This window comes from Entelurus aequoreus, linkage group LG13 (genome assembly GCF_033978785.1).
Source record: "Entelurus aequoreus isolate RoL-2023_Sb linkage group LG13, RoL_Eaeq_v1.1, whole genome shotgun sequence".
Taxonomy (NCBI): domain Eukaryota; kingdom Metazoa; phylum Chordata; class Actinopteri; order Syngnathiformes; family Syngnathidae; genus Entelurus; species Entelurus aequoreus.
Window position 1 is genome coordinate 28,892,326 of NC_084743.1, and position 27,818 is coordinate 28,920,143.

At 36.6% G+C, this 27,818-nt stretch overlaps 1 protein-coding gene across 7 annotated transcripts in view; it reads left to right on the forward strand.

The window, feature by feature from the left end:
• Window positions 1-27,818, forward strand: part of myo1b (myosin IB) — a 121,766-nt gene that overhangs the window by 46,669 nt on the left and 47,279 nt on the right. For all 7 annotated transcript variants that reach the window (XM_062067632.1, XM_062067634.1, XM_062067631.1 and 4 more), the window contains 3 exons: window positions 8,297-8,412; window positions 24,914-25,008; window positions 26,797-26,901. In XM_062067632.1, the coding sequence (XP_061923616.1) occupies window positions 8,297-8,412; window positions 24,914-25,008; window positions 26,797-26,901 (316 nt within the window). The remainder of the gene's footprint in view (window positions 1-8,296; window positions 8,413-24,913; window positions 25,009-26,796; window positions 26,902-27,818) is intronic.

Genomic DNA, 27,818 nt, shown 5'->3' on the forward strand with positions numbered 1-27,818 from the left:
TGTGTGAAACTTGCCAAAATGGCTCTTTGAGTGGTAAAGGTTGCCGACCCCTGATATAGACAGAGGGGAAAAATGAGTGGAAAAAGCTGTAAGGATGTCAAAGATTCATTTGTGGTTGTTTAAAACACAGTACATCTTGTCAGTTGCCCTTTACAATTTATAGTATGCAGGGGACTGACTTTCTCCAGGCAAAGGTTTACTAAACTATTCTTGTCTGAGGGGGACTGGGCTTCATGGTCAGACTGTCTGGCTGCTGTAGACATCAGCTGTTGTGATTACAACTCTGCTTTGGTTGCTGTTTGCTCTCAGTGCCCTAGGGATGATGTCAACTCATGCAGCAAAGATAGTCATAGCAGTGCACCAGATATTGTCTTAAGACACAGCTCATTTCCTGAATTGAGATGGTATATTCCTACAGGCCTCTGTAGCTAAAATTGTTTGAGCTTCTAATTTTCTAAATTAAAGTGGAACTGCTTTTTTTATCGTTTACAACCATCATGAGAGACAAGAACACACGTCTTTTTTTTAGGATTTTAAAAATGATAAATGCTTGAAAGATTCGGCTAATGGGAGTCACCATTGTAGCTTTCAAAGGCCTCTAAAACAATTTTAAAACCCCCCATCAAGGTTTTTTTATACACACTGCAAGTAGAGATGTCTGTATTATCGGCCGATAAATGCTTTAAAATGTAATATTGGAAATTGTCGGTATCGGTTTCAAAAAGTAAAATTAATTACTTTTTAAAACGCCGCTGTACGGAGCGGTACATATCCGGTAAAACACGGACGTAGGGGGAAGTACAGAGCAGATGCGTCTCCCAGTCAGCAGCCTCTCCCCTCTCCCCTCTCCCACACACAACACAGGAGTTGACGACTGCAGCATGAGAGGTTTACTGGTGACGCTTGATGACTTCATCAAACCGCCGCGAGCGTAGCATAACAACAACAAGAGTGTGTTGTTGCTGGTGCTGTAGCCGTGGCTAACAAGCCAGTGAGCTCGGTGACTGACTAACGACACCATGTCTATGGTTTGGGATTATTTTAAAGTGTCTCTGACGGATAAAAAACTGGCAATTTGCAATGACTGCAAAAAGTTGGTTATGTGAGGAGGAACCTAGACGTCTTCCTTTAGTACGAGCAATTTGATCTCCCACCTCTTCAAGAATCATAAGGAGATACACGATGAATACAAGCGGAAGATGGATGAAAAGCAAACACAGAAAAAAAGTAGTACCACACGGTTGTCGCTTAAAGACTCTGCCGAGAAAAAACAAAAATACAACAAAAACCACCCCAGGGCGAAAGCTCACGTTGTGGTCAGGGACAACGCACGCAGTATGGCGAAAGCTACCGTGGAGTTTGGTATGGCTAGTCTGCCCTGCATGGCACACACTTTGCAGCTTGCAGTGAGCGGAGCTGCCCTGTCTCAACGCAGCATTTCAGAAACTCTGGCTGACTGCTAGGCCACTTCAAGCACTCACCACTAGCATTGATTTCCGTTTCCATAGCAGCACACGTCCGACTTCCGGTAACAAATGTGTGTTCTTACTCTCGGAAACAAAGGCGTGTGTGTGTTCTAATCAAGGCAGAATCGATAACAGACAACAAAAATGACTATTTTTGGACACGTGAGAATTCACAACCTTACCATTTTGAAGCTGAACATACAGAGGATGAACTACTGCTTCTAGCACGAAGGAAGGGTGACACGTTGGAGCAGACAGAAGCCGACAGAGTGAGGTGAAAGTGACTTTGACGCTATAAATGTGGAACTTGGAAACAAGCTATTTTGACATAAATGGAATGCTTACACAAATAAACCAGAAAAAATTGTCCTCGACCAGCTGGACCAAACATGCAACTGTCCATCGATTGAGTCGCACTTTAAAATGGACAGTGTTTTCCACACATTCATTTATTTGTGGCGGCCCGCCACGAAAGAATTACGTCCGCCACAAATATATTTTTATTTATTTATTTATTTATTTTTTTGTCCTGTCCAGCTTCTCAGGCAAATCATATAGTTGATGTAGATGTCCATATAGGCTGTTCAGATTTACTTTACAAAAGAGAAGTGTAGGATACTTCTCTTGTTGCCTTATTTGTATTTGACCACTACTGTTTTCTGTTTATTTGTTACTGACTGTGGCAGGACACCTCTGCCTCTGTTTCACTTTATGTTGCTGGTAAATAATATGGTTGTAGTAGTAGGCTAAAGTTAAATTATTTAGTATGCACTAATTAAAGGGGCAGAGCTTTCAGAGATATTTTAGCTTTTATATTTTATAAGATATATTTTTTGTAAGAACCACAATTAATAAATATATTTCAGTGAATAACTTATTGTTCAAATCTTATATAAATATGTACATAAAGTGTTGTAATTATATTGTAAAATGGATGGATGGATGGATGGATGGATGGATGGACGTTTAAAACAAAACTGTTATTATTAATTAGTAAGGATACATTTTTTTAGCCTTTTTAGAGAAAATCATATCATTGTAGTAAATTATGCAAATTACTCGATGAAGTCATGGTGACCACGCCCATAGCCACGCCCCCACCACCACAGGTATCTTGGCTGTTTACGGGAAACACTGATGGATCATGATACACACAGCATGTCTAGCTTGTTATTGCAACTACAATACAGTACATACGCTGTCTGGCTAACTGTGTACAAACAAAACCTGAAATGCATGCTAATACTTTACAGATACTGTAGTATGATTGATCATGTTTTTCAGTCAGTTCAGATTGAGGTCCTATCGCATTGTTGTGCATTACAAACTCAAAGGCTTTACATGTTGTTGTAGAAGCTAGCTTATCTCTTTCCGTAGCTAGCTATTTACGGCAAATACCAAAGCATGCCAATGTGTTACTACGCTAGAAAAAGAGTTCCTCAGTGTTCGCTCTTTACAACAACAATGTTGCTACAGATTGGTTCTTATACAGGTTATGGAACTTAAATAAAGTATTGTTGAGGGATTTTGAATTCATTTTTAAATTGATTTAGAGGTAGGACTGATTGCTCCCATTAGCTGCATTGCTAGCCACCAAGAACAAGCGGGTTTTTACAAGTTAGAATGCAAAAAAAACAACACTTTTTCTCTTCTTGTCTCTCATAAGGATTGTGAACGAAAAAAAAGTGCATTCCCCCTTTAAGGCTTTTATGCTGTGGGAAAAGTTAAATATGAGACTATTATTACACTATTATTATTATGCTAAAATATAACAATCCCAAATTAAATCGCAATTTTGGAGAGAAAAATTGCAATTAGGGTTTTTTTCAAACTCGTGCTGCTTTAGTACACAGCCTCTCCTATTGATGGTGATCTAATTGATGAAAAAAATACAAAAACACAATTTCTTCTGATTCAACTGTGAGGACTGAATAAAGCATGTAGCAAAATTTGCATTTGCATTCCTACTAAATGTAAAGCACAGAGACTGATTTGGGAATCGACAAGTTGATTTACCAATGCAACTCATAGAATAGAATAGCAAGTACTTTATTGATCCCTGGGGGAAATTCAGCACCGCAGTTCGCTCACAATAGACAATAATAATAACTAATATAATATATAGAATATATTATATTTATAATATATAACATATGAATAATATAAATATCATACCAAGAAGTATAAAATAATATTGTACTTAGAAGGGCATCAGTACAATATTGCATTTTTTGTATAAAATGAAGATCAATGTTTCCCAAGCTTAGATTAGTGACCTTTTTTTTGTATTTTATTTGTCACCCTTAGTTTTTAAGTTGTTATCTTTGAGTTCTACCTACTCAACTTTTTGTCTCTCCCATTCGATAATAACAATGTTGTTTTGTCAGCTTGAGTTATCTATAATATTAAAGTACAAACAGAAAAAGGCAAATGCACTTTTAATGGCATCATCTGTTGTAGTTTTTGTTTGAAACTCGTCAGCATGTGACATTGTTTAGATTGAACTCAATATTCCCTTTTGTTGCAGCCCTCTGCACTTGAAAAGGCTTAAAGCGTCCTCCTATGTGCTATTGAATAGGAGGCTGTGGGAGGTTGTTGCCACAGGCAAGGCCATGCTCCACTCCTTTGGAGTGGGTTACGCAACAGCTATTACCAGGGACAGCAAAGCAAATGTATCAGGTTGATGTGTGAAAGTGCTATTGAGGCTCTGTTTTGAACGTAGGAGGACGAGGGAGTTGATGGCTGGTTTAGTTCTGAGCTGAAGTGTTGCTCTCAGATGTAACGATATGAACATTTAAGATTGCGGTTAATGTCACTAAATATATCATGGTTATCATTGATTTTGCGGTATTGTCGAATGTGCTCAAGAAGTACTTACACTAAATTGCCAAAAGTCGCTCTAAACTTGCGGGTTAAAGACTTGTCTATCTCATTTATATCTATGGCTGACAGACGTGTTGTCTCACTGTGTGACTATTATTGTCTTTACAGACCTATTAATCAACTTACTAATTTACGGCTCTTATTAACCTTCTGTCGAAGGGTACAAATGATTTATTCTTTTCGTTAGGGATGTCCGATAATGGCTTTTTGCCGATATCCGATATTCCGTTATTGTCCAACTCTTTAATTACCGATCTCAACCGATACCGATATCAACCGATACTGATAAATACAGTCATGGACTTAACACATTATTATGCCTAATTTGGACAACCAGGTATGGTGAAGATAAGGTCCTTTTTTAAAAAAAATAAAAAAATAAAATAAGATAAATACATTAAAAACATTTTCTTGAATAAAAAAGAAAGTAAAACAATATAAAAACAGTTACATAGAAACTAATAATTAATGAAAATGAGTAAAATTAACTGTTAAAGGTTAGTACTATTAGTGTACCAGCAGCACGCACAATCATGTGTGATTACGGACTGTATCCCTTGCAGACTGTATTGATATATATTGATATATAATGTAGGAACCAGAATATTAATAACAGAAAGAAACAACCCTTTTGTGTGAATGAGTGTAAATGGGGGAGGGAGGTTTTTTGGGTTGGTGCACTAATTGTAATTGTATCTTGTGTTTTTTATGTTGATTTAATTAAAAAAAACAAAAAACAAAAAACACCAATACCGATAATAAAAATACCGATACCGATAATTTCCGATATTACATTTTGAAGCATGAAAATGGATGGATGCTTCACTGATGGTGTTTATTTAATTCATAGTCTTATCTGTTTTGATGAGTAAGTTCTCAGTTTTAAATATTTTTTTACTGTACTTACATTTACTTACTAAATGAAAAGTGTGTAACAAATAAAATATAATATTATTATTTACCATTTCGTTGTCATCCTACTCTGTTCAGCGGTCCTTGAACGCACCGTAGAAAGACTTACATCTCCTTTTCCTCTGAGTATAGAACTATCACTCTAAGAAAGCACAGTTTGTAGATTACATGTGCTCAATTTAGTATGTTAGTTGCTCAGACAACAATGTATTTATGTAAATGAATATTGGGGTAGCTATGTCTCTTATTTGGGAAATATGTTAATGTCTCTTGTTTTCATGTTAGCATTTAAGCTAGTGAGCTTGCGTCAGTCAGTCCATGAGTTTATCAAAGTGCAGTTATCAGAGTTTTTCGATGATTTTAATTTAAAATTAATATTAACTTTAGGAAGTTTTACAGCAGTTATCGTTTCTTGTTATTTCCGTAGATTGCTCAGACCTGGTGTATATAAGGATTTACTTAATAGATGCAAAACACATAAAATGTATGACTTACATATTGTACTGTTTTTGATGTTTGTTTTGTAGGGGATAATGGGGTATTTGTTTCTTTTTCCATGTTAGTGGGCCTGCTCATAATACATCATTCATGCAAGTTATCTTCTGGGTCAAGTACAACTCACTCTCAGGGCAGAAATAAAGCAAACACCTTTTCTCTGTCCCCATACATGCCTCAAAGAGCATATTTGCTATTTTTGTACTCACTTAGTGGCTAATTACAAACTTTCCGCACCATCCCCGATCCACTTATGCATAAACAACATATCCCATAAGGCCAAGCATCTGAGGATTGAAACCCAAATGACCTGTACATTACTGCCAAAAAGCTTAAATGTGTGTGTAGATAGTAAAATAACATGTCCAAACTGATTCATGAATTTAGTTTTTTCAGATTTTATCAAAGTATATTTAAAGTACTAGAGATAAGCGGTAGAAAATGAATGGATGGATGGATGGATGGATGGATGGATGGATATGTGCCTTCTTTCATTTTGCCAGCAATCGGAGTGTTGCTGGTTACTGGGGTTCAATTCCCACCTTCTACCTTCCTAGTCACGTCCGTTGTGTCCTTGGGCAAGACACTTCACCCTTTGCCTCTGATGGCTGCTGGTTAGCGCCTTGCATGGCAGCTCCCGCCATCAGTGTGTGAATGTGTGTGTGAATGGGTAAATGTGGAAATACTGTCAAAGCGCTTTGAGTACCTTGAAGGTAGAAAAGCGCTATACAAGTACAACCCATGTATCATTTATTATTATTACAGTAAGCCTCAATGTATTATGAATCCCCAGTTGGAAAAAAAAATTATTTATGTACAAACCCCGTTTCCATATGAGTTGGGAAATTGTGTTAGATGTAAATATAAACGGAATACAATGATTTGCAAATCCTTTTCAACCCATATTCAATTGAATGCACTACAAAGACAAGATATTTGATGTTCAAACTCATAAACTTGTTTTTTTTATTTTGCAAATAATAATTAACTTAATTAATTAATTAATAATTAACATGGCTGCAACACGTGCCAAAGTAGTTGGGAAAGGGCATGTTCACCACTGTGTTACATGGCCTTTCCTTTTAACAACACTCAGTAAACGTTTGGGAACTGAGGAGACATATTTATTAAGCTTCTCATGTGGAATTATTTCCCATTCTTGCTTGATTTACAGCTTAAGTTGTTCAACAGTCCGGGGGTCTCCGTTGTGGTATTTTAGGCTTCATAATGCACCACACATTTTCAATGGGAGACAGGTCTGGACTACAGGCAGGCCAGTCTAGTACCCGCACTCTTTTACTATGAAGCCACGTTGATGTAACACGTGGCTTGGCATTGTCTTGCTGAAATAAGCAGGGGCGTCCATGGTAACGTTGCTTGGATGGCAACATATGTTGCTCCAAAACCTGTATGTACCTTTCAGCATTAATGGCGCCTTCACAGATGTGTAAGTTACCCATGTCTTGGGCACTAATACACCCCCATACCATCACAGATGCTGGCTTTTTAACTTTGCGCCTATAACAATCCGGATGGTTCTTTTCCTCTTTGGTCCGGAGGACACGGCGTCCAGTTTCCAAAAACATTTTGAAATGTAGACTCGTCAGACCACAGAACACTTGTCCACTTTGTATCAGTCCATCTTAGATGAGCTCAGGCCCAGCGAAGCCGACGGCGTTTCTGGGTGTTGTTGATAAACGGTTTTCGCCTTGCATAGGAGAGTTTTAACTTGCACTTACAGATGTAGCGACCAACTGTAGTTACTGACAGTGGGTTTCTGAAGTGTTCCTGAGCCCATGTAGTGATATCCTTTACACACTGATGTCGCTTGTTGATGCAGTACAGCCTGAGGGATCGAAGGTCACGGGCTTAGCTGCTTACGTGCAGTGATTTCTCCAGATTCTCTGAACCTTTTGATGATATTACGGACCGTAGATGGTGAAATCCCTAAATGCCTTGCAATAGCTGGTTGAGAAAGGTTTTTCTTAAACTGTTCAACAATTTGCTCACGCATTTGTTGACAAAGTGGTGACCTTCGCCCCATCCTTGTTTGTGAATGACTGAGCATTTCATGGAATCTACTTTTATACCCAATCATGGCACCCACCTGTTCCCAGTTAGCCTGTTCACCTGTGGGATGTTCCAAATAATTGTTTGATGAGCATTCCTCAACTTTATCAGTATTTATTGCCACCTTTCCCAACTTCTTTGTCACGTGTTGCTGGCATCAAATTCTAAAGTTAATGATTATTTGCAAAAAAAAAAAGTTTATCAGTTTGAACATCAAATATGTTGTCTTTGTAGCATATTCAACTGAATATGGGTTGGAAATTATTTGCAAATCATTGTATTCCGTTTATATTTACATCTAACACAATTTCCCAACTCATATGGAAACGGGATTTGTAGAATTCCTCCCATTGCTTCTCAACAAACTCTAATAAAACAAGCTCAAGAAGACTCTTGAGCAAAGTGTACTGTTTTTGTTTGTTTAAAGTACATACATTCAAACCAGCTGTTTACTCCTTTCCTCCCTGCAGACATACATTGGCAGTGTGGTCATCTCAATGAACCCCTACAAGTCGATGCTCATCTACAGCCCAGAAAAAGTGGAAGAGTATCGCAACAGAAACTTCTATGAACTTAGTCCACACATGTGAGTGCCTCTCCCACACAACCCTGATTTTTTTTTTCTTGTTTGTTTCTGTATTTTTACCCTGTATCCTTGTTGTAAATATCAATTTCCAAACTATACATACATAAAAGCTGTCATGATGTTTAGCAGTAATGATTATCTACTGGTAAAAGCTAGTGTATGTCTGTAGAAAATTTCAAAGTGCACTCTGACTAATTTGGAGGGGTGGGATCATGAGGGGACTTGTTCTTGTAAGTAGAGTCAGAAGGCAGCTTGTGTTGGCCATTGAGCGTCTTGGCTGACCATCTGGCTACTGGCAACAGTAAGTCAGAATTGCCGTGAAGCTGCCAAGACTAAACAAAGACAACACATGTCAATTAGCTTGCCTAGTCTCTGGTCTGCAGCTCTCTAGAGACAGATTGGGAAAAGGGGAGTACCCTTGTGCCAAAGTAGACGCGTGCTTCACGAACAAAGGTTTTTCCTTTTTTTTTTCAGCAAGAAAAAAGAAACCAACTCTGTTTTAAACAGTTTTTACTATGTTGTATTGTTTGAAATACCTTGCTCCGTGTGTCAATTCACATGCAATGCAAACAAAAGTCTGCAGATTTGTAGGAATACACTAATTACCTTTAATAGTACTCAGCTAAGTGCATGTGCTAATTTAAATCGGTTATTGCGTTATCCCCACATGTCAATATTTTTTTCACTTTACATAACACATTGTAAATGTATTTTATACACACTTAACTTTACCACCATAGTTTGCTTTTTGTGTGATAAATGCAATTTAATATTGAATGTGTTCATTCATTGCAAAAATCTTTACATGTATTGGTGCAATAAATCATTGAACAATTTTGACCAGTGCAATTTTTTATTATTATGGCCATACCTGTGTTTATTTCTGTACCTGACGGTTTTGGCTATAACTGTGGTCTTCCTCATCACTTGACAACCTCTGAAGAAGGCCACAGTTGTAGCCAAAACCGTCAGTTACGGAAATACAAGCACAGGTCTGGCTATAACAACAAAAAATGCATAATTTTTTGAAGACCTGATGAACCTAATTAGACTAATTTTGACCAGTATTTTACATCAAAACGTATAGCTTTTGTAACATAAATGTATAAATGCATGATTTAAGTACAAATTGCATATGCAATGCACCTTTTTGAAACCTTTATTTTCAGTGTGTTGCGCTCAACTAGGGCTGGGCGATATGTTCTTTTTTTAATATCTCGACATTTTTAGGCCATGTCACGATACACGATATATATCTCTATATTTTGCCTTAGCCTTGAATTAACACTTGATGCATATAATCACAGCAGTATGATGATTCTATGTGTCTACATTAAAACATTCTTGTTCATACTGCATTAATATATGCTCATTTTAAACTTTCATGCAGAGAGGGATATCACAACTAAGTCAATTGATCAAAACTGTATTTATTAAACAGTTATTAAACAGTGGCACAAACATTCATGTCATTTCAAAACAGAAAGTGCAAGATTGTCAGAGACATTTTAAAACAAGCTGAGTGCACTTTTGTGCATGATGTCACTAAGATGACATATCAAAACAACACTAAATTAAAGTGCACTTTTGTACAGAACGCCACTACAATAGTTTAAAACAAATAAAGTGCACTTTTGTGGGTGATGTCACACAATATATTTCAATAATTGTCAAATAAAAATGAGCTGCATAATAGGAAATCAAATAGTGTATGTCCTTTGCTATGTGGTAGGTTCCTGCGGACGTTATCTCCTTCTGTTTTTGACTATTTGTTGATGTGGAAATGGTTGCCTCTGCATTTTATTGGGTGTGGCATCGAACGGAGATGTTGACATGCGGAGTTTGAAGCACTCTTCATTCTCTAGCGGGTGACTTTTCAAATGATGCTACATATTAGCAGTAATGCTACTTTTTGTAGCTACGCTTTTGCCGCATACTTGATAATTTACGGTTGTATGTTCGACATATTCCCGCTTGAAGCCAAACCACCGCCAGACGATGGACCCCGTGCTATTTTTCTTGGGAATTCATTCTTCCTTCATTTGTTACCAGATTCGCACCTTCTCTCTCTCGTATTACCACTCACACCACAGCTAAAGTTACCCATGCCGCTACCTCTCTGCTCCGCGAGGGCGTATACGTATGTGACATGCAAGAAGGTGCGCTTGTTTTAATGTCTCTGTGAGAAGGAGACAACAAAGAGTGAGAAACGCATGTAGTGTAATGCCCGCAGCTAAAAGCAACTGCGTGAGAACGTATACTCGAATATCAAGATATAGTCATTTTCTATATCGCACAGAGACAAACCCGCGATATATCGAGTATATCGATATATCGCCCAGCCCTACGCTCAACACTCTTATTGTGAAGGCTGGAAGTGCGCTGCTGCTGTTAAGGTTTGTGAGTGTGGCGACGAGTCGAGGCAGTGCTGAAAGAAACAAAAGAATGCCCCTCAAGTCATAGCTGCCGTCCTGTCTGTACATTGAGCTTGCATCGATGGTGTTGTGCACAACAACACAAGGAAATAAGATGTGTTGCGACAGTATGGGACTATGGGTTGTCCTGGCCATCATTAGATTTGTAGTTTGTACGCAGACTTAGGCGGTGGCCAATTCCACATTGTTGCGGGTACAAATGAAACACATGATTTCCCCTGACAAATTTTTTTTGTCTTCACGACGACAGCATTTCAGTCACATTTATGTCAATTTCTGTAATAATGCGCGTTTAATGGTAGATTGTGTTTTCATTAGCCAATTCCGTGATTCCGCTAACGCGGAAATCACCGGGGCCTCCAACGGTATTTAAGACCCGTTTCTATTTGTGGTGAATTACAAGGCTGAAAGTGAATTACCGCATAAGCACACACTCAAGTGTTCTTTCCAGCCCCAGTTTAAGTCCTGATACCCAGTCTGTCATTAGTGCAACTTTGTTATGAGTTGAAAGTTTTGGTGCCTTCCTAAAGTGCACTTCAACAGTAGTCAGATATTAGACTGGCTTCTCTCTAACAAGTAGTTTGCAATGTATTTCTATTTTTGCATCTCGTAGTACTCCTAACACAACCCTACTGTCCCAAAGTCTAAGTCCATACTTACTGAGCTACTGCCACCTCCTTATGAATTTACACTGCTCCCGGGCCAGTTTTTTTGGATACTTAGTACCCAGTCTTGTCAATGCTCTTTGAACACAGTGATTGTTGTTTCACTGTTTCCAATATAGACGTCATTCTCTTACAACTTCAACTAAAATAGATTGGCTGGTTTAAGAAGACAAGCTTGCAATGAACACCAAAGAAACATTATTTCAACATGCTCCTTAAATTGATTGTAATCCTCCTGTTGGGCGATCTGGGCTAAGCTATGGGGATTTACATTTGACTTCTAAGTCTAATGTTAAGAACTCGGTACATTCAAATGCAGATCGAAAGTTATTCTTAATCCCATGTTAGCCTTTTTGTGCAACAATATTGATCAAATAATTGCTACAAAAATATACTTACCTGCATTGTTTTCCATAAGCCTTTGTATTACATCTGGTTACATTAGTAATTTACTTGGCGTGGGGCCTAAATTACTGTAGCATAACATTTCATGTGGTTTATCTTTATCAATTACTTTAGTAGTATAATATTAGTTACTTAACAGATTACAAAAGTAGTATATTCTCAGCCCCTTAACAAACTGAGACTAGAATTAAACCATTGACATTGTATGACTTGACCAGATATATATACTTTTGTCAGTTCATGCTTAAAAACCTTTCAGAAACAGGGTTGTAGAATTGTTACAGCAATCGTACACACAAAGGTAAATAATAGTTTTAAAAAAAAACATACTTTTAACCAGATAAACCCTGTGCCTTGTGTTGATTTTAGCACCTTACTGACCGACATTTAAAGAACAAACAACAAGCAACAGATAATGGCTCAGCCTGTTCACTTTTCTTTTCAAATAAAATACACCCACCCACTAAAAGTAAATAACACTATGGCGTAACCCAGAAACACTTTTTTCAGAGTACATTTTGCAACACAAGTATGTCACAAAAACTCTTAGCAATAAATATAAAAACAAATAATATTTGACTTCCGACCTGCAAAGTCATATCAACTCACAGGGGGCTAATCATCTTGCCAGCATTTGTTTACCAGTCAAATTAGCAAAACACAGGTGAGACGGCCATACATTGACAGCCACTCCCCAGTGGAGCAAACGTTCCCCTCTTCCAAATAAAGCCAGTTGATTAGATAACATGCACACAGCACCCTTACAGATAACCTGGGGCTTGCTGCGGCCAATGTTTTGCTACAAAGTTGTATTTTGTTAACGTTAGCCATCTCTTATGGCTTGGCTTACTACCACTGCACAGATTTTGTTGGTCAAACCAAAAATAATGTTCAAGAATACAATGAGCACTTGTGTATAAAACATACATATAGTACATATTTTTGTGATATACTTGCATAGAACAAAGTGCTACACAAAATAAAAAAAACTAAGCAGGAGCTGACTCCAATTGTTTCTTTCAAAGTGTCAGCTCTAAGAGCTGTTTTGTTGGTGACTGACCCATCACGAGAATGTGTGGTCTCTGGGGGAGCATCATATTTCCCATAAGTTTAATGTGGGATTGCGATCCCCAATTCTTCCATCTGTCAATTGCATCATAATTGACAAATGGCTTGGCAGGCAAGGATTGTGCATATGTCACGTCTTTCAGCTGCCATGCATATTGTTTTTACTTCCTGAGTTGGTGTATTTGCATTGTCCGTTAGCTATGAAAATATTGCAAAGCAACAGGGAAAACAGGGTTTCCCCCAGCTTGAAATCTACATGTGGCAGTGGGGGCGTGGCTCGGGGGCTGGCCAATGAGACACCATCATATAATTTGCATAATTGTTGGTGATGCATATATATATTTTAATGCTAAAAATAATTTACAAACATTTAGTATTTAGTATCAACAGAGTTGTGTTATATAGTTTTGCTCTATATTTATAATTGTTATTATTGTATTATGTAAAACAGGCTGTATACCAGTGGCAGCTGCAGGTCTTTCAAGTAGGGGAAGCTAATGTTCAGCTACTTTTGAAACATGAGTACAGTTTTCAACAACAGAAACAATATATTAACATACTAGATTTTATAAAGAAAACTTACTTAAAAAATAATAAATATCTCCATATTAACAAGAACACCAGAATGAAAGTTGAAAAATGTTTTGGCAGTGTTTTTTATTTCAAGATTGCTGATTCGCTAATTTTTGCTGTCAATCAAAAAGGGATTCAGCTAAGACTGGTTCACCGTCCATGGGCGGGACAAAGTCGAGGATTTATCCAATGATTGTTTAGTTTGGCTGCAGCACTGTGACGCTACCACATCAATGGAAAAAAAGTTGCACCAACTGTCGCCAAAATAGTCAATGCTAAACAAAAGTTAAACGCATTCTAACACATTTAGTCAATGAAATGCAAACAAAAAGAACATATTTGACCATTTATTTTATATTTTAGGGGAAGCTGAACTTCCCTTGCAGTCTTTAGTGCAATACATTTATCTGTACAGTAATGTATGTATTTATATCTGCACCTTGTTGCTCTTTTATCCTGCACTACCATGAGCTAATGCAACAAAATTGTGTTCTTATCTGTACTGTAAAGTTCAAATTTGATTGACAATAAAAAGGAAGTGTAAGTCTTCAGCAATCGCCATTGCTGTATATCTGGCATCACATGTTAGAACAATGCTGCGGGCAAAAGAAGTCGGCAAGTCATATCCATAACTTCAGGACAAGGATTGACTCTACGGGCTGTGTGGGTCTGGCTGGAGTGCAAAGCGGCGCTGTGCACGTCCCGCTTCTGGAAAGCCGCCGCCCCATTGGCCAAGCCGCCAGAGGAAAGGTGTGGCTTAGCTGGCGTAGCCTCGTCTTACTGCCGAGGCTCCAGACACACGCATGTGTCTTGCTTACAGTTAATCGAAGTTTTTCAGTGGGCACATTTTACGTTCATCACTAGTCTATAGTTCTTAAATAATATAGGCTGTATATCCATTCATACCATATATTACCATACTTACCAACCCTCCCGAATTTTCCGGGAGACTCCCGAATTTCAGTGCCTCTCCCGGGACAACCATTCTCCCGAATTTCTCCCGATTTCCAGCCGGACAGCAAGGCACACGCCCCCTCCAGGTCCATGCGGACCTGAGTAAAGACAGCCTGTCGTCACGTCCGCTTTTTTTCCATATAAACAGCGTGCCGGCCCATTCACGTTATAACATCTACGGCTTTTGGAGAGTGCACAACTGCACACACAACAAGAAGGAGACTAAGCAGAAGAACGAAGAAGAGACAGTCATGGCGACGACGAGTAAGAAGTACGCTTGCAAGTCATCAGAGAGGGTGTTGAGCATGGTTAGAAAGATAGTGACAGAGAATAGAACGAGGATGGACAATTCAACCCTAAACTCACTTTATATATATATATATATATATATATATATATATATATATATATATATATATATATATATATATATATATATATATATATATATATATATATATATATATATATATATATATATAAGTCTTCTCTTTGGAAAATACTTGACAAAAAAGTACTTTACAAATATTCTAACATGCCAGAGGCTGTTCACCTTGGAGACCGGCTGACTGCCTGGCGCGAGATTTACACCTTCTCTCTATATATATATATATATATATATATATATATATATATATATATATATATATATATATGTATATGTATATGTATATGTATATGTATATGTATATATATATATATATATATATATATATATAGATATATATATATAGATACATATATATATATATATATAGATATATATATATAGATACATATACATATATATATATATATTTTTATATATATATATACATATACATATATAGCTAGAATTCACTGAAATTCAAGTATTTCTTGTATGAAATGTATGTATGTATTTCTTGTGTAAATTCTAGCTATAAATATACCCAACCTCCCGAATTCGGAGGTCTCAAGGTTGGAAAGTATGTATATTACTTTAATTTGTTTCCACGTAAATATCCCTATTTTTTTTTAGTCGTGGCGGCTTCAATTTATCCATGGCACCAAGCCACGATCAGATACATATAGGGGAAACCCTGGACAAATTAAATTGTTTGGATTGACAGCCCCATTTGTTATGAATTGACTTTGTATATAACTACGCAATACTCTTTAAATTCATTACTTTATATTACTAAATTATTAAATTCTACTTAGAAGATCTTTGGAAATGCATAAATACGGATATGTGGAGTGAAATGCATTTTAAACAAAAAATGTCCTAACTAGGGCTGCAAGGACTAATTCATCAAATCGATTAATTTGATTAGAAAAAAGCTTTGATTAATATTCTGTTGCTTTGAGTAATCATTTAATGAGTATAACTAATACAAAATTCTGAAATTCAAACCGCATGGAGGGCCCAAAACTATAAATATGCAGACTGTTTTTGCACGGTTGCTGTGATCTGTGTAATGGCAAACAGCGCAGAGTTTAAAAAAAAGTATGTTTATTATTAATGCACACATGTTGTGTGAAAGTTAGGGCAAGCATCATTTTTGTTATTTTCAACTATTTAACCATAGTGGTTAAAGTATTTTTTATCCGATTAGTTGATTAATCAATGAAACTAATCGATAGATACTAAAATATGCTGCAGGCATAGTCCTAACCACTATGACTCTGTACAGCACATTGAAAAAGTATTCACTATATTTTATTGGAATTTTATGTGAAAGACCGACACAAAGTGGTATACAATTTTGAAGTAGAAAAACATGTATACATGATATCTTCTTTTTTTTTTTTTTTACAAATTAAAAAACTTAAAGGGCATTTTGCAAACGTATTGGTCCACCTTGAGTCAATATTTTGTGGAACCATCTTTTTTTGTTGCAATTACAGCTGCAAGTATTTTGGGGTATGTCTCTACCAGCTTTATGCATCTAGTGACTGAAATGCTTGCCCATTCTTCTTTACCTAACAGCTCAAGCTCGGTCAGATTAGATGGAGAGTGTTTCTAAACAGCAGTTTTTAGATCGTGCCACAGATTTTTGATTGGGTTTCGGTCTATACTTTGTACCATTCTAACACATGAATATGTTTCGTTTTAAACCATTCCATTATAGCTCTGGCTTTATGTTCAGGGATGTTGTCCTGCCAGAAGGTGAACCCTTGCAAAGTCTCAAAGCCTTGGCAGACTTCTTCCCATGTTGCCTTGTCTCTGCTGAAGAAGAAAAGCACCCCCAGAGCATGATGCTGCCACCACCATATTTGACAGTGGGGATGGTGGGTTCAGAGTGATGTGCACTATTAGTTCTCTGCCACACATAATGTTATGCATTTTGGCTAAAAAGTTCAATTTTATTGTGGTCTGACCAAAGAACCTTCTTCCCCATGTTAGCTGTGTCCCCAACATGGCTTCTGGCAAACATATTTTGGCTTTCTTTGAACAATGGCTTTCCTCTTGCTACTCTTCCATAAGGAAAACAATTGTGCAGTGCACAACTAATAGTTGTCCTGTGGACAGATTCCCCAACCTCAGCTGTAGATCTCTGTAGTTGGTCCATAATCGCCATACGTCTCTTGGCTGCATCTATGATCAGTGCTCTTCTTGTTCGGCCTGTAAGTGTAGGTGGACAGCCTTTTCTTGGTAGGTTTACAGTTGTTCCATACTCTTAAAATTTCCGGATGATGAATTGAACAGTGCTCTTTGAGATGTTCAAAGCTTGGAAAACGTTTTTATAGCCTAAGCCTGCTTTAAATGTCTCCACAACTTTATCCCTGACTTGTCTGGTGTGTTCCTAGTACTTCATTATTCTGTTTGCTCCCCAATATTCTCTTAACCAGCCTCTGAGGCCGTCACAGAGCAGCTGTATTTGTACTGAGATTAGATTACACATAGGTGGACAGTATTTAGTCAGTAGCAATCATCAAGCTACTTCTGAAGGCAATCGGTTGCACAGAGAGAAAATAAGTTAGAATACTTTTGCTTAGCACACTTTTCAGTTTATTTGTAAAAATGGTTTGAATCATGGATACATTTTTTAAACATCACAATTGTATAACCCCTTGTGTTTTTATTTCACATAAAACTACAATAAAATCTATTTACTTTTGGGGTTGTAATATGACAAAATATGGAAAACTTCAAGAGGGGTAATAACTTTTGGAAGGCGCTTTATCTGGTGGATCAGTCAATACAGATATGTGTTCATTGCTGTACAAACATTTACATTTCTGTATAAATCAGTCTGTATTCATACCACATGGTGTTTTGCTCTTTTTTGAGCAGGCTTATATAATCACTGTTTTCACACTAAACCTGTTCGTAGGTAGATTCAAGTGGGCACTTACTGAAATGACATTTTGACTCAGGTGGGTAGATGTGTTGGTGTGATGGTGAGATCAGCAAGCATGCAGAGAAGTGATTTGTTAAGAGAGGGCTCGTTCCTTTCCACCCACATCTGCAACTCAAGGATAAAATGTAAATGTAATAAAAGGGACCAAGTAGTAATCTGTCGTCAATGACTTCATGCATGCAACCAGTTTTGAAATAGTGCTTACTTTGAACAAAATTAATGCCCTCTAGGTATTGACTGCTTAGTAGCAATCAGTAGCCTTAGCCAGTTCACTACGGGACAGCAATAAATAATAATTTATTGAAAGTTAAAAAAAAAAAGTTTAATGTTTGAAACTTATGAATGTACTTTCATCAGGGTGAGCCTTCTACTGTCATCAGTTTGTGGAAAACCCAGAGACTTAAAACTACTAAATATGCTCAACAGTGTGTGGATTATATGCGACAATTGGTATCCATTTACTATAGTGAGGTTATGCAGACTTAGTACTGCAATGCTTTCCTCTGTATTTAAGAACAGTAACTTTCAAAATCCATCAGGATCTTGTGACTGGCGGATCAATTCTGAAATAGTTATGTACCGATTCTTAGTTTCCCTACACTGGTATCGTTTCTCATTTTACAGTATTGATATTTTGACATTTAATTTTAGCCATGATGTATTGATAAACACATTACAAAAAAATGCTACAGCGTGTCAGTATTGCATTGGCAATGTTGTCATGAGTGTCGTTCGAACTACTGGTGGACGCAGTTCAAAACCGAACAAAAAATGCAGCATGTTATGGCTTCAAAAGATAAATGCATCAGGCAATCTGAGGGGGAGGCAATGTGGCCGCTTATGTGCCGAGGTTTTACACAGTCGCCTATTTTGAAACTGTAATGCTATTTTATAACTACTGGTAGGTATTTTGTACTTGTCTTTGAACTCAACTGTTGTCGTATGTTCACAAAACAATTGAAACATTTCAAGTATTGTCAATTAATATATACTGTAGGTATAAGCAGAGTTATTAGCAAGTAAAATTAAGTATGGGTCAGGTTTTGAAAACAACACACTAGCCAGATCTACTTTAGTTTGAATACTTGTTGGACAAGTACAAAGTTAGTAAAAGTAATCCTGTTGTTTGATTTGAAAACTGATAGAACATGGAATTGAGTGCTGTTGTTGGAATATTGTCAGAGCAGCTCTTATCAACTCATCTTTGCGTAGCATGTGAGTCGCCAAATTAACATAACAAAGCTGTTAAACAGATTTGGGAGTGATTAATGTGATCAGAGGATTCAATAGCCTGTGGAAAAGGGCCATGTAAAAAAAAACATGTATCTTCCCAACCAGCCAGACTTAAAGACACGGCAAGGAGGCTGGCACCAAATTGAACTGGAAACCTCATGTAAAAAATATACAACACATAGAAGCAAGGAACACATCAATAATAAATAAAGCAAAATATGTGCTGGACCAAAAATCACTCCATATTTCTTACTGCTCGCTAGTATTACCATATCTGACTTAACTGTGCAGAAATATGGGGAAACAACTACAAATGTGTGCTTCATTCACTAACAGTGTTACAAAAAAGATTAATTAGAATAATACATAATGTTGGATACAGAGAACATACAAATCCTTTATTTATTCATTCAAAAATATTGAAATTCAACGACTTGGTGTATTTGTAAACAGCTAACATTATGTACAAAGCAAACTATAACTTGCGACCCAGGAATGTTACACAATTCTTCTCAACTTAAGAGGAGAATATAACCTTTAAGGAAAATCTAATTTAAAACATTTGGATGTGCGTACAACACTTAAGACTTTTAGCATATCTGTATGTGGAATTATATTATGGAATGGATTAAGCAAAGAAATACATTTAATAAAGCACCAATATGATTCAGTTTAAGAGACTGTTCAAACTATAAGTGTTCACAAAGTACAAAAAAAACAATTATGTTGAAGATCTTGAACCTTTTTTTTTTTTAGATAATGATTATGTATTGTATATTTGTTTACTTATTTATGGTATAATATTTATCTATTATTTATTCACTCTTCTGTTACAAACGGAGAACAAGGAATTTTGATAAAATTGGTATGATATGAAAATGAATAGGATTAAATAAGCTCTGCTTCTTCCTACTCCTTTTCGGAAGTGCTGTAATGAAACAACTGGAAATATGTGATGCATTACATTGTATCGTATGCATGTTTGGAATAAACTGAACTAAACTGAAATTGACACAAATTGACAATCTGCTTGGCCATTGTGTTGCTGTTCAGATTCAATGTACAGTTTGAATATGTGAGAAAACTCATATTCTGGACTAGAGCTGGGGGAAATTATAATTTTGTTCGATTATGACTCAATATTGTTTACATTTTTCAATATCAATCCACAAGGCATATTATTGTGTGTGTATATATGTGTGTGTGTGTATATATATATATATATATATATATATATATATATATATATATATATATATATATATATATATATATATATATATATTGATTGTGTGATCAGAATCAGCTTTATTGTCATTACGCAGGGTAACGAGATTGAGGCCATTCCATACAGTGCGATAAAACAAGTGTTGGTTTGTCCATCAGTTCTTGTACATTAGAAGTAGGGAACTTATGGCTTCGGAGCCAGATATGGCTCTTTTGATGACTGCATCTGGCTCTTTTCATGCATATTAACCCATCCATCCATTCTCTCCCGCTTCAGTTCAGGCCAGCTACCTGCAAGCTGTGAGTCAATCAGAGCTATATGTGTTCTGAAGTAAATGCCCTGCCTTTCTATCAAATATTCAGCCTGATATATGTTCAGTGTTAATTATCATATGGCTCTCACAGAAATACATTTGAAAATATTTGGGTTTCATGGCCTTCTCGGCCAAAAAGGTTTCCAACCCCTGCTGTACATGGAGGCCTGGAGACCTAACATTTTATTAGAAGTTGTTTTTAATTATTTTACATCCAATCTAATGTGTACAAAACAGCACATTCACATGCAGTCATATTTAAATATTGAGCATATGTATTGAGATCTCTACATACTAACAAGTTTATTATTATTTTGAAAAACAGCCTTAAAATACTTGTGTGCCAACAGCTACAAGATTTTTTAATACCAAAAGTCATCAAACCACTTACCGGCAGAATAGAGCAGCATAAATACTTGAGCGACATTAATAAATAAATGCAAATCCCAATCTGACAAGCATGCGCAGAGGCAATTGTTTTTAATTTAAAAAAAAATATATATATATATATTTTTAAACCTTTATTTATAAACTGCAACATGTACAAACAGCTGAGAAACAATAATCAAAATAAGTATCGTGCCAGTATGCTCTCTTTTTTCAATAAAATACTGGAAAGGATAGAAATGTAGTTTGTCTCTTTTGTCCAATTATTAATCGATTAGTCAAAGTAATAATCGACAGATTAATCGATTATCAAATTAATCGTTAGTTGCAGCCCTATTAAATATATATATATATATATATATATATATATATATATATATATATATATATATACCGTATTTTTGGGAGTATAAGTCGCTCCGGAGTATAAGTCGCACCAGCCAGAAATGCACAATAAAGAAGGAAAAAACATACACAAGTCGCACTGGAGTATAAGTCGTATTTTTTGGGGAAATTTATTTGATAAAACCCAACACCAAAAATAGACATTTGAAAGGCAATTTAAAATAAATAAAGAATAGTGAACAACAGACTGAATAAGTGTACGTTATATGAGAACGTGCCTGGTATTTTAACGGAACATATTATGGTAAGAGTCATTCAAATAACTATAACATATAGAACATGCTATACGTTTACCAAACAATCTATCACTCCTAATCGCTAAATTCGATGAAATCTTATACGTCTAGTCTCTTACGTGAATGAGCTAAATAATATTATTTGATATTTTACGGTAATGTGTTAATAATTTCACACATAAGTCGCTCCTGAGTATAAGTCGCACCCCCGGCCAAACTATGAAAAAAACTACGACTTATAGTCCGAAAAATACGGTATATGTATATATATGTGTGTGTGCGTGTGTAAATGTGTGTGTGTGTATATATATATATATGTATATATATATATATATATATATATATATATATATATATATATATATATATATATATATATATATATAATATAATATAATTTCCACTGATCATGCAAGCCTTCTGGTTATTTTTCTATGCTCTTCGGCATGAATTATATCCTTTTTTTAGACTTCTTTTTTTGACCTGTGTGAAAATTGCCCTACATTCAAGCAAAATTAAAGGTCCATGATTCCCCGCATCAACCCCCTGAGGTTTTATGTATGAGTAAGGAAGGATCCATTCGTAGTTTAGCAGTAGTCTTTGTCAACCACAGAAAATGAAGTACTCTGAGTCCTGACTAGGCCTTCCTGCGCTATACTGTAACCTGTGTTTCAGTGTTCTCCTTACCGTACCACCTGTTTTACAATACATAGTCATAACTATTCACATCTGGGATACGTCTGTTAAGACCACAAATCTTTGGTTGTCATATGTACTACCTGGCCACCCATACGGGCCTGATTGCCAGTGTGTGCTTTGCAAGTTCGGGTGCACGTGAAACCAGTCTTCTCATCCACCTGGTCTTGAAGAAAACGTTTCCTTGGCTGTTGCAGCAGAGCTAGGCGGATTTCCTCAGGCCTTGCAGGGAAGCCTGATCGCTCAGAGATCACAGGCTACTGTACTACTGGACTGATCCCAACTGAAAATAGAAACTGCTGAATATAGTGTAAAGCTGTAAACAGTGGTAGTCAGTTTTAGGGCTGGATAAAGGAAAGTGTGCGTTGTTCTCTAAATTACAACATTGCACATTGTACAACAAGATTGTTTATCTGTACAATAATCTGGTTGGATTCAATCAGAAGTGAAGTGATACTTTAGTCTTTGTATTACATTGTTTTTGTTTTTATTGCTAAATGCTTCATATTTAGAAGGTATGCAAAATCTGTCCTGTAAGAAAATTCAGCAAACTCCTCTTGAGCCCCAGATACCAGAGGTTATTTAAGAACTAGCTGAACCATTTTCTATTGCTGACATCATACTGTTGTGGCTTTTTCCTCACCGCTGCCTCGTGTAAATCCAAAATTTGGGGCTGTAATCAGATCCTTAAAGGGACGTGCCAAGTTTAACTTATGGGTTGAGGCCTCGTTCCCATCTCTACCCCACACTCCCAGCTTCACAAATTTGAGGAGGCCTGTGGGATTTTGCTGCCTGTACTTCTCTAGCAATGTTTGGTGAAGTCTGTGGTGTTCAGTTGTTTTTTATTTCACATTTAGGGTGGTCTACACCAGTGGTCCCCAACCTTTTTGTAACTGCGGACCGGTCAACGCTTAAAAATTTGTCCCAAAGACCCAGGACTGGGGGGGAGGGTATTTTTAGTTGTATTTTTTTTTTTTTTTTTGGTCATAAAAAATACAATCATGTGTGCTTACAGACTGTATCCCTGCAGACTGTATTGATCTATATTGATATATAATTTAGGAACCAGAAATATTAATAACAGAAAGAAACAACCCTTTTGTGCGAATGAGTGTAAATGGGAGAGGGAGGTTTTTTTTGGGTTGGTGAACTAATTGTAAGTGTATCTTGTGTTTTTTATGTTGATTTAATAAAAAAATTAAAATAAATGTTTTATTTCTTGTGCGGCCCGATATCAATTGATCCACGGACCGGTGGTTGGGGACCACTGGTCTACACAGTTATATTCAGCATTTGAAATGGAAATAAATACCTGTTTGTAGTAGTGGATGAAGTGGCCTAAAATCTGTGATATACTTTGTAGCCTCTTGTGATAACGATATACAGTATGTCACAACATAATATTTGGCATATTAACTATAGTAGAACTATTCAATAACTAAGAAAAGCCACCGTTTATTTGTATTTTGTAGGAAAGTAACATATGCAGTTTTGAGAAATATTTATTGTGGAAAACTATACAGCACAATGTAACATTTTCATATTTGCTTTTTTTCAGTTAAAACAATGAATTGTTTGAAAAATTATTTCAGTATAAGGCACACATACATTTCAAGTTAAAGTATTTTCCATTAGTGCAATGCCATAAAGCTAATTTTCCCCCAGGGCCCATATGTGCTGCCAAAAGGGCCTGTTGAAACTGGAAAACAGTAAATTTGATTTAATACAATGTAAAATAAAAGTAACTACTCCTTAACATGTTTTTTTAATATATTTTTTTGTTTTATGTATTTGTTATGAAAGTTATAAATAAAACCTATGCATGATATAATTATGTGCTCACAAGCTTTAATGTCACATAGACTTAATTCTTGGATAATTGTTAAGTATCAAAATCTGAAGCTGCTATATGGAATTAACTAATCCAGTCAAAGAACACAACAAGCTGGGTATCATATACACCAGTATCATTTTCCATCCATCCATTTTCTACCGCTTTATTTTATTATTATAAAATCACCAAATAGTTGCAACAATTTGAAAGTTTGTAAAACATATTTTTAATTGTCATTCATGGTCGCGAAATGATCCCTGAAATCAATTGTTGAAAGTAGGACTTACTTTCATCTCTGATAACGTGGGCGTCTTGTTGCAGATTAGTTTTGAACCACATGGTAATGGTCAATTTGAGCAACGTTCCAAATGGAAACTTTATTGTAACTAAATAAAGCTCCAAAAAAATTCCAGTCTGTCTTTCAGATGTGAGCTAATTCTCCAATATAGCCACATGCTACTGATTAGGTTAGACGCCATGCAGCCTGACACAGCATTTTGACATTTCTCTGAAACGCTTATATCGTCACCTTGCCAGACTGTTTTGATTTTATGATTTTTTGAATGGCAACATAATGATGACTGTAACAATATTAATGATCATAACTGCTTTCACACACTGTGTTTTATGTAAAAGTTCAGCTGTTTTGTATATCAAGTACAATTTTTTATGACATTTGTTTGTATAAACTTAATGCCAAATTGCCAATTACATCTAATGAGTTTAAACCTTTTGTCCCCCAGTTATGCTTTGGCAGATGAGGCCTATCGGTCACTAAGAGACCAAGACAAGGACCAGTGCATTCTTATTACTGGGGAAAGTGGAGCTGGGAAAACTGGTAAGAACCAATTTTTATATGTTTATTGTTGCATAAACATTCCTGGGCAATACTTGACTTATACTCTGCAGGCATGTTAAACATACCTGTACTGTAATTTCACAAATATATTTAGTAATTATGATACAGGATTTTGGAAGTTCTTGACTTTACAGTATATGAGAACAGAAGGAGAAAATATTAATCCAACATAATGTTTTGAATTCAAGTTGGCCAGTAATTGGTTGGTACATGCATAAAGGAGAGAATTTGCCTTATCAGCTTGGCTTGTCTTGTGACACTACACAAAGGTTTGTCCATGGCCTAGTCAAAACCTGCCCGGAGGGAACTGGATAAGGGTAGATATGAAGGAGACCAGTGGGTCGATTTAGATCAAATCTACAACTTGCAAAAGCAACTTGATTGCATTTTTTAAGAATGACATGCTAGTTTATATATTATAAAAACAGGTCTGTATACTGTTATACAGTATGTTGACTGCAAGTAAAATGAAAGCGACACTTTAAAAGTAGACCAATTGCATCCGGTATAAAACCCTTTTCCATGACTAACTGGAGTAAACTATTTTTTACTTCTGACAGAAACTTATCAGTTAGCATTGCGGCTGTCTGGTATAATTGGGAATGTGGAATCATTTGTGTGACATCATTGCTCTTTGCTAGTTTCCAACCCAGCAATTAATCTGCAATGTCTATTTATTCTGTTTAGTGTAATGTAATAGCGGAAAAAAATAACTGGAAGTTCAACACTAGCCATAAGTCTTATTAGATTTACAGTATACCCAATTATGGGTCACACTGGGACACTAGTTGGAGTCTAAAACAGAAGCTGAATGAGTGTTTGGCATATGTTGAAATTTTTTTGTGCTTCTCCTTGGATACACATTCTAATGGATATTGAAAACCCCACTCCCAAGATGCTGGCTAGCTAAACCATGAAGATCAGTTTGGATTTCATTAATCTCATCGCCCCAGAATTTTTGTCGTGGAACAAGGCCATCAAAAACAGGCTTGCCCTAAAAATATGGGTCAACAACACCGATGTCTTGTTTAGAGTTTTCTCTTGCTTTCTTGGTCTTCATATTAGCCAGTGAGTATTATCAAATTACAACAAGTAAAAGAGAAATGTCTGCATAATATAAAGCTACGACCCATTTAGATAATACTTGAAACATGTACCACAGTACTCTGAAAGCAAATGCTGATAATGATCCTTTTTTTGGCTAATGTAGTATTTGCCCACAATCCTCTACTTTGGCTCAGTTTTTAGAGGACCTGCCAGGATTGTTAGCAATCTGTACACGCAACTGCTGTCAAGCTCCTTCCTATCCATTCGTGGCACATCACACACATCATCAGTTTTGGGTCACCTTCCTCTCATTTGACAGGATATTTAATATTGATGCCAGTAGTGCTCTTCTATGGCCTCACACTTGTTTGGGACTGCACATGATGCTTGCTTAGCAACAGTATCTTTTGAGAGCGTGCACCCTTCTCAAAACACAGTAAGACCTGTTCTCATTCTTATGAGTACCTGCATTATTTCTGCAGGAAAACTTAAATTGCATTTCTTCCCTGTATCTCTGGTGTCTCATTGGAGTAATGTATAAGTTGGGTGTATGTCCAGTTTATTTTGGTCTGTATTCTAACTGATTGATCCACACCCCTCCCTGATGTGTGTCAGAAGGATGAGGTGGAGGGGATTTTTAGGGTGAATGATGAGAGTGAAGAATGAGTCATGTCTGGTGACAGTTTGGACTTTATTTTTATCTTTTTGTGTTCTCTCCAGAGGCCAGTAAGCTGGTGATGTCATATGTGGCAGCGGTGTGTGGGAAGGGCCAAGAAGTGAATAAGGTCAAGGAACAGTTACTGCAGTCCAATCCTGTGCTGGAAGGTGAGTAAAGTGACCTATACGCTCTCTTTTGTCCCAATTCAAGTGTGATTTACTATATTGGTGCCTAATCCACGTCACAACTCAGTGTAGTGGCAAAACCAAAAACTGTGGCAACATTTTTGTCTTGTTAATGTTTTCATTGTCCATGGCATGACACACATTAAAACATAACAAATTGAATGAAGGAGGAAATACGTCTGACAGGAAATGCCCACGAATGATGGGGCTGTATGCTTGTTTTGCTGCTGAAGAGACCTTTCACATCTGCAAGAGTTTAGCTCCCACTTAATTCTTCTCAGGGCGGGGGGCAGAGTTATCCTGTTTCACACAATGCATCTGTGTGTTCTGTGCTCTCACCTTTTTCAGAATAAATTGTATGATACTTTTAAAGTACCAGTAGAGTGGAAAAACCAGTTGCCTCTATATTGAAGCTATTATCATATATATCTGATGTATGACACCGAAAGACTTACAAAGTTTGCAAGTAAATGGATATGATCAAAAAAGTATAAATCTCAGAGATTTCCGAGCCATTTTGAAACAATGAGCTCGCCAGACAAGTCATCGCGTGACGTAGAGGTAGGAACCACAGATGCCTTCATCTCCAACAACAATGCAAATCATGCAGATGTTGTGATAACCAACAACGATTACTTTGGGAAAAATTATGATCCAGAAACTTATATTGTTGATCCTGAATATGAGGATGAGCTACAAATTTTAGATGCTCTGCTAAACAGATCCAACTTTAGTGAAACATGAAGCATCATGTAGCAGTATTGCTAAGTGCTAAACAAGAAATACAAACTACAAACGTAATAAAACGATAGATTATTGTACAATGTCTGCTCTTACTTCAATGACGACTGATTGGATGTTCATATATTTCCGTTTAGATGACTAATTAATCATGATGC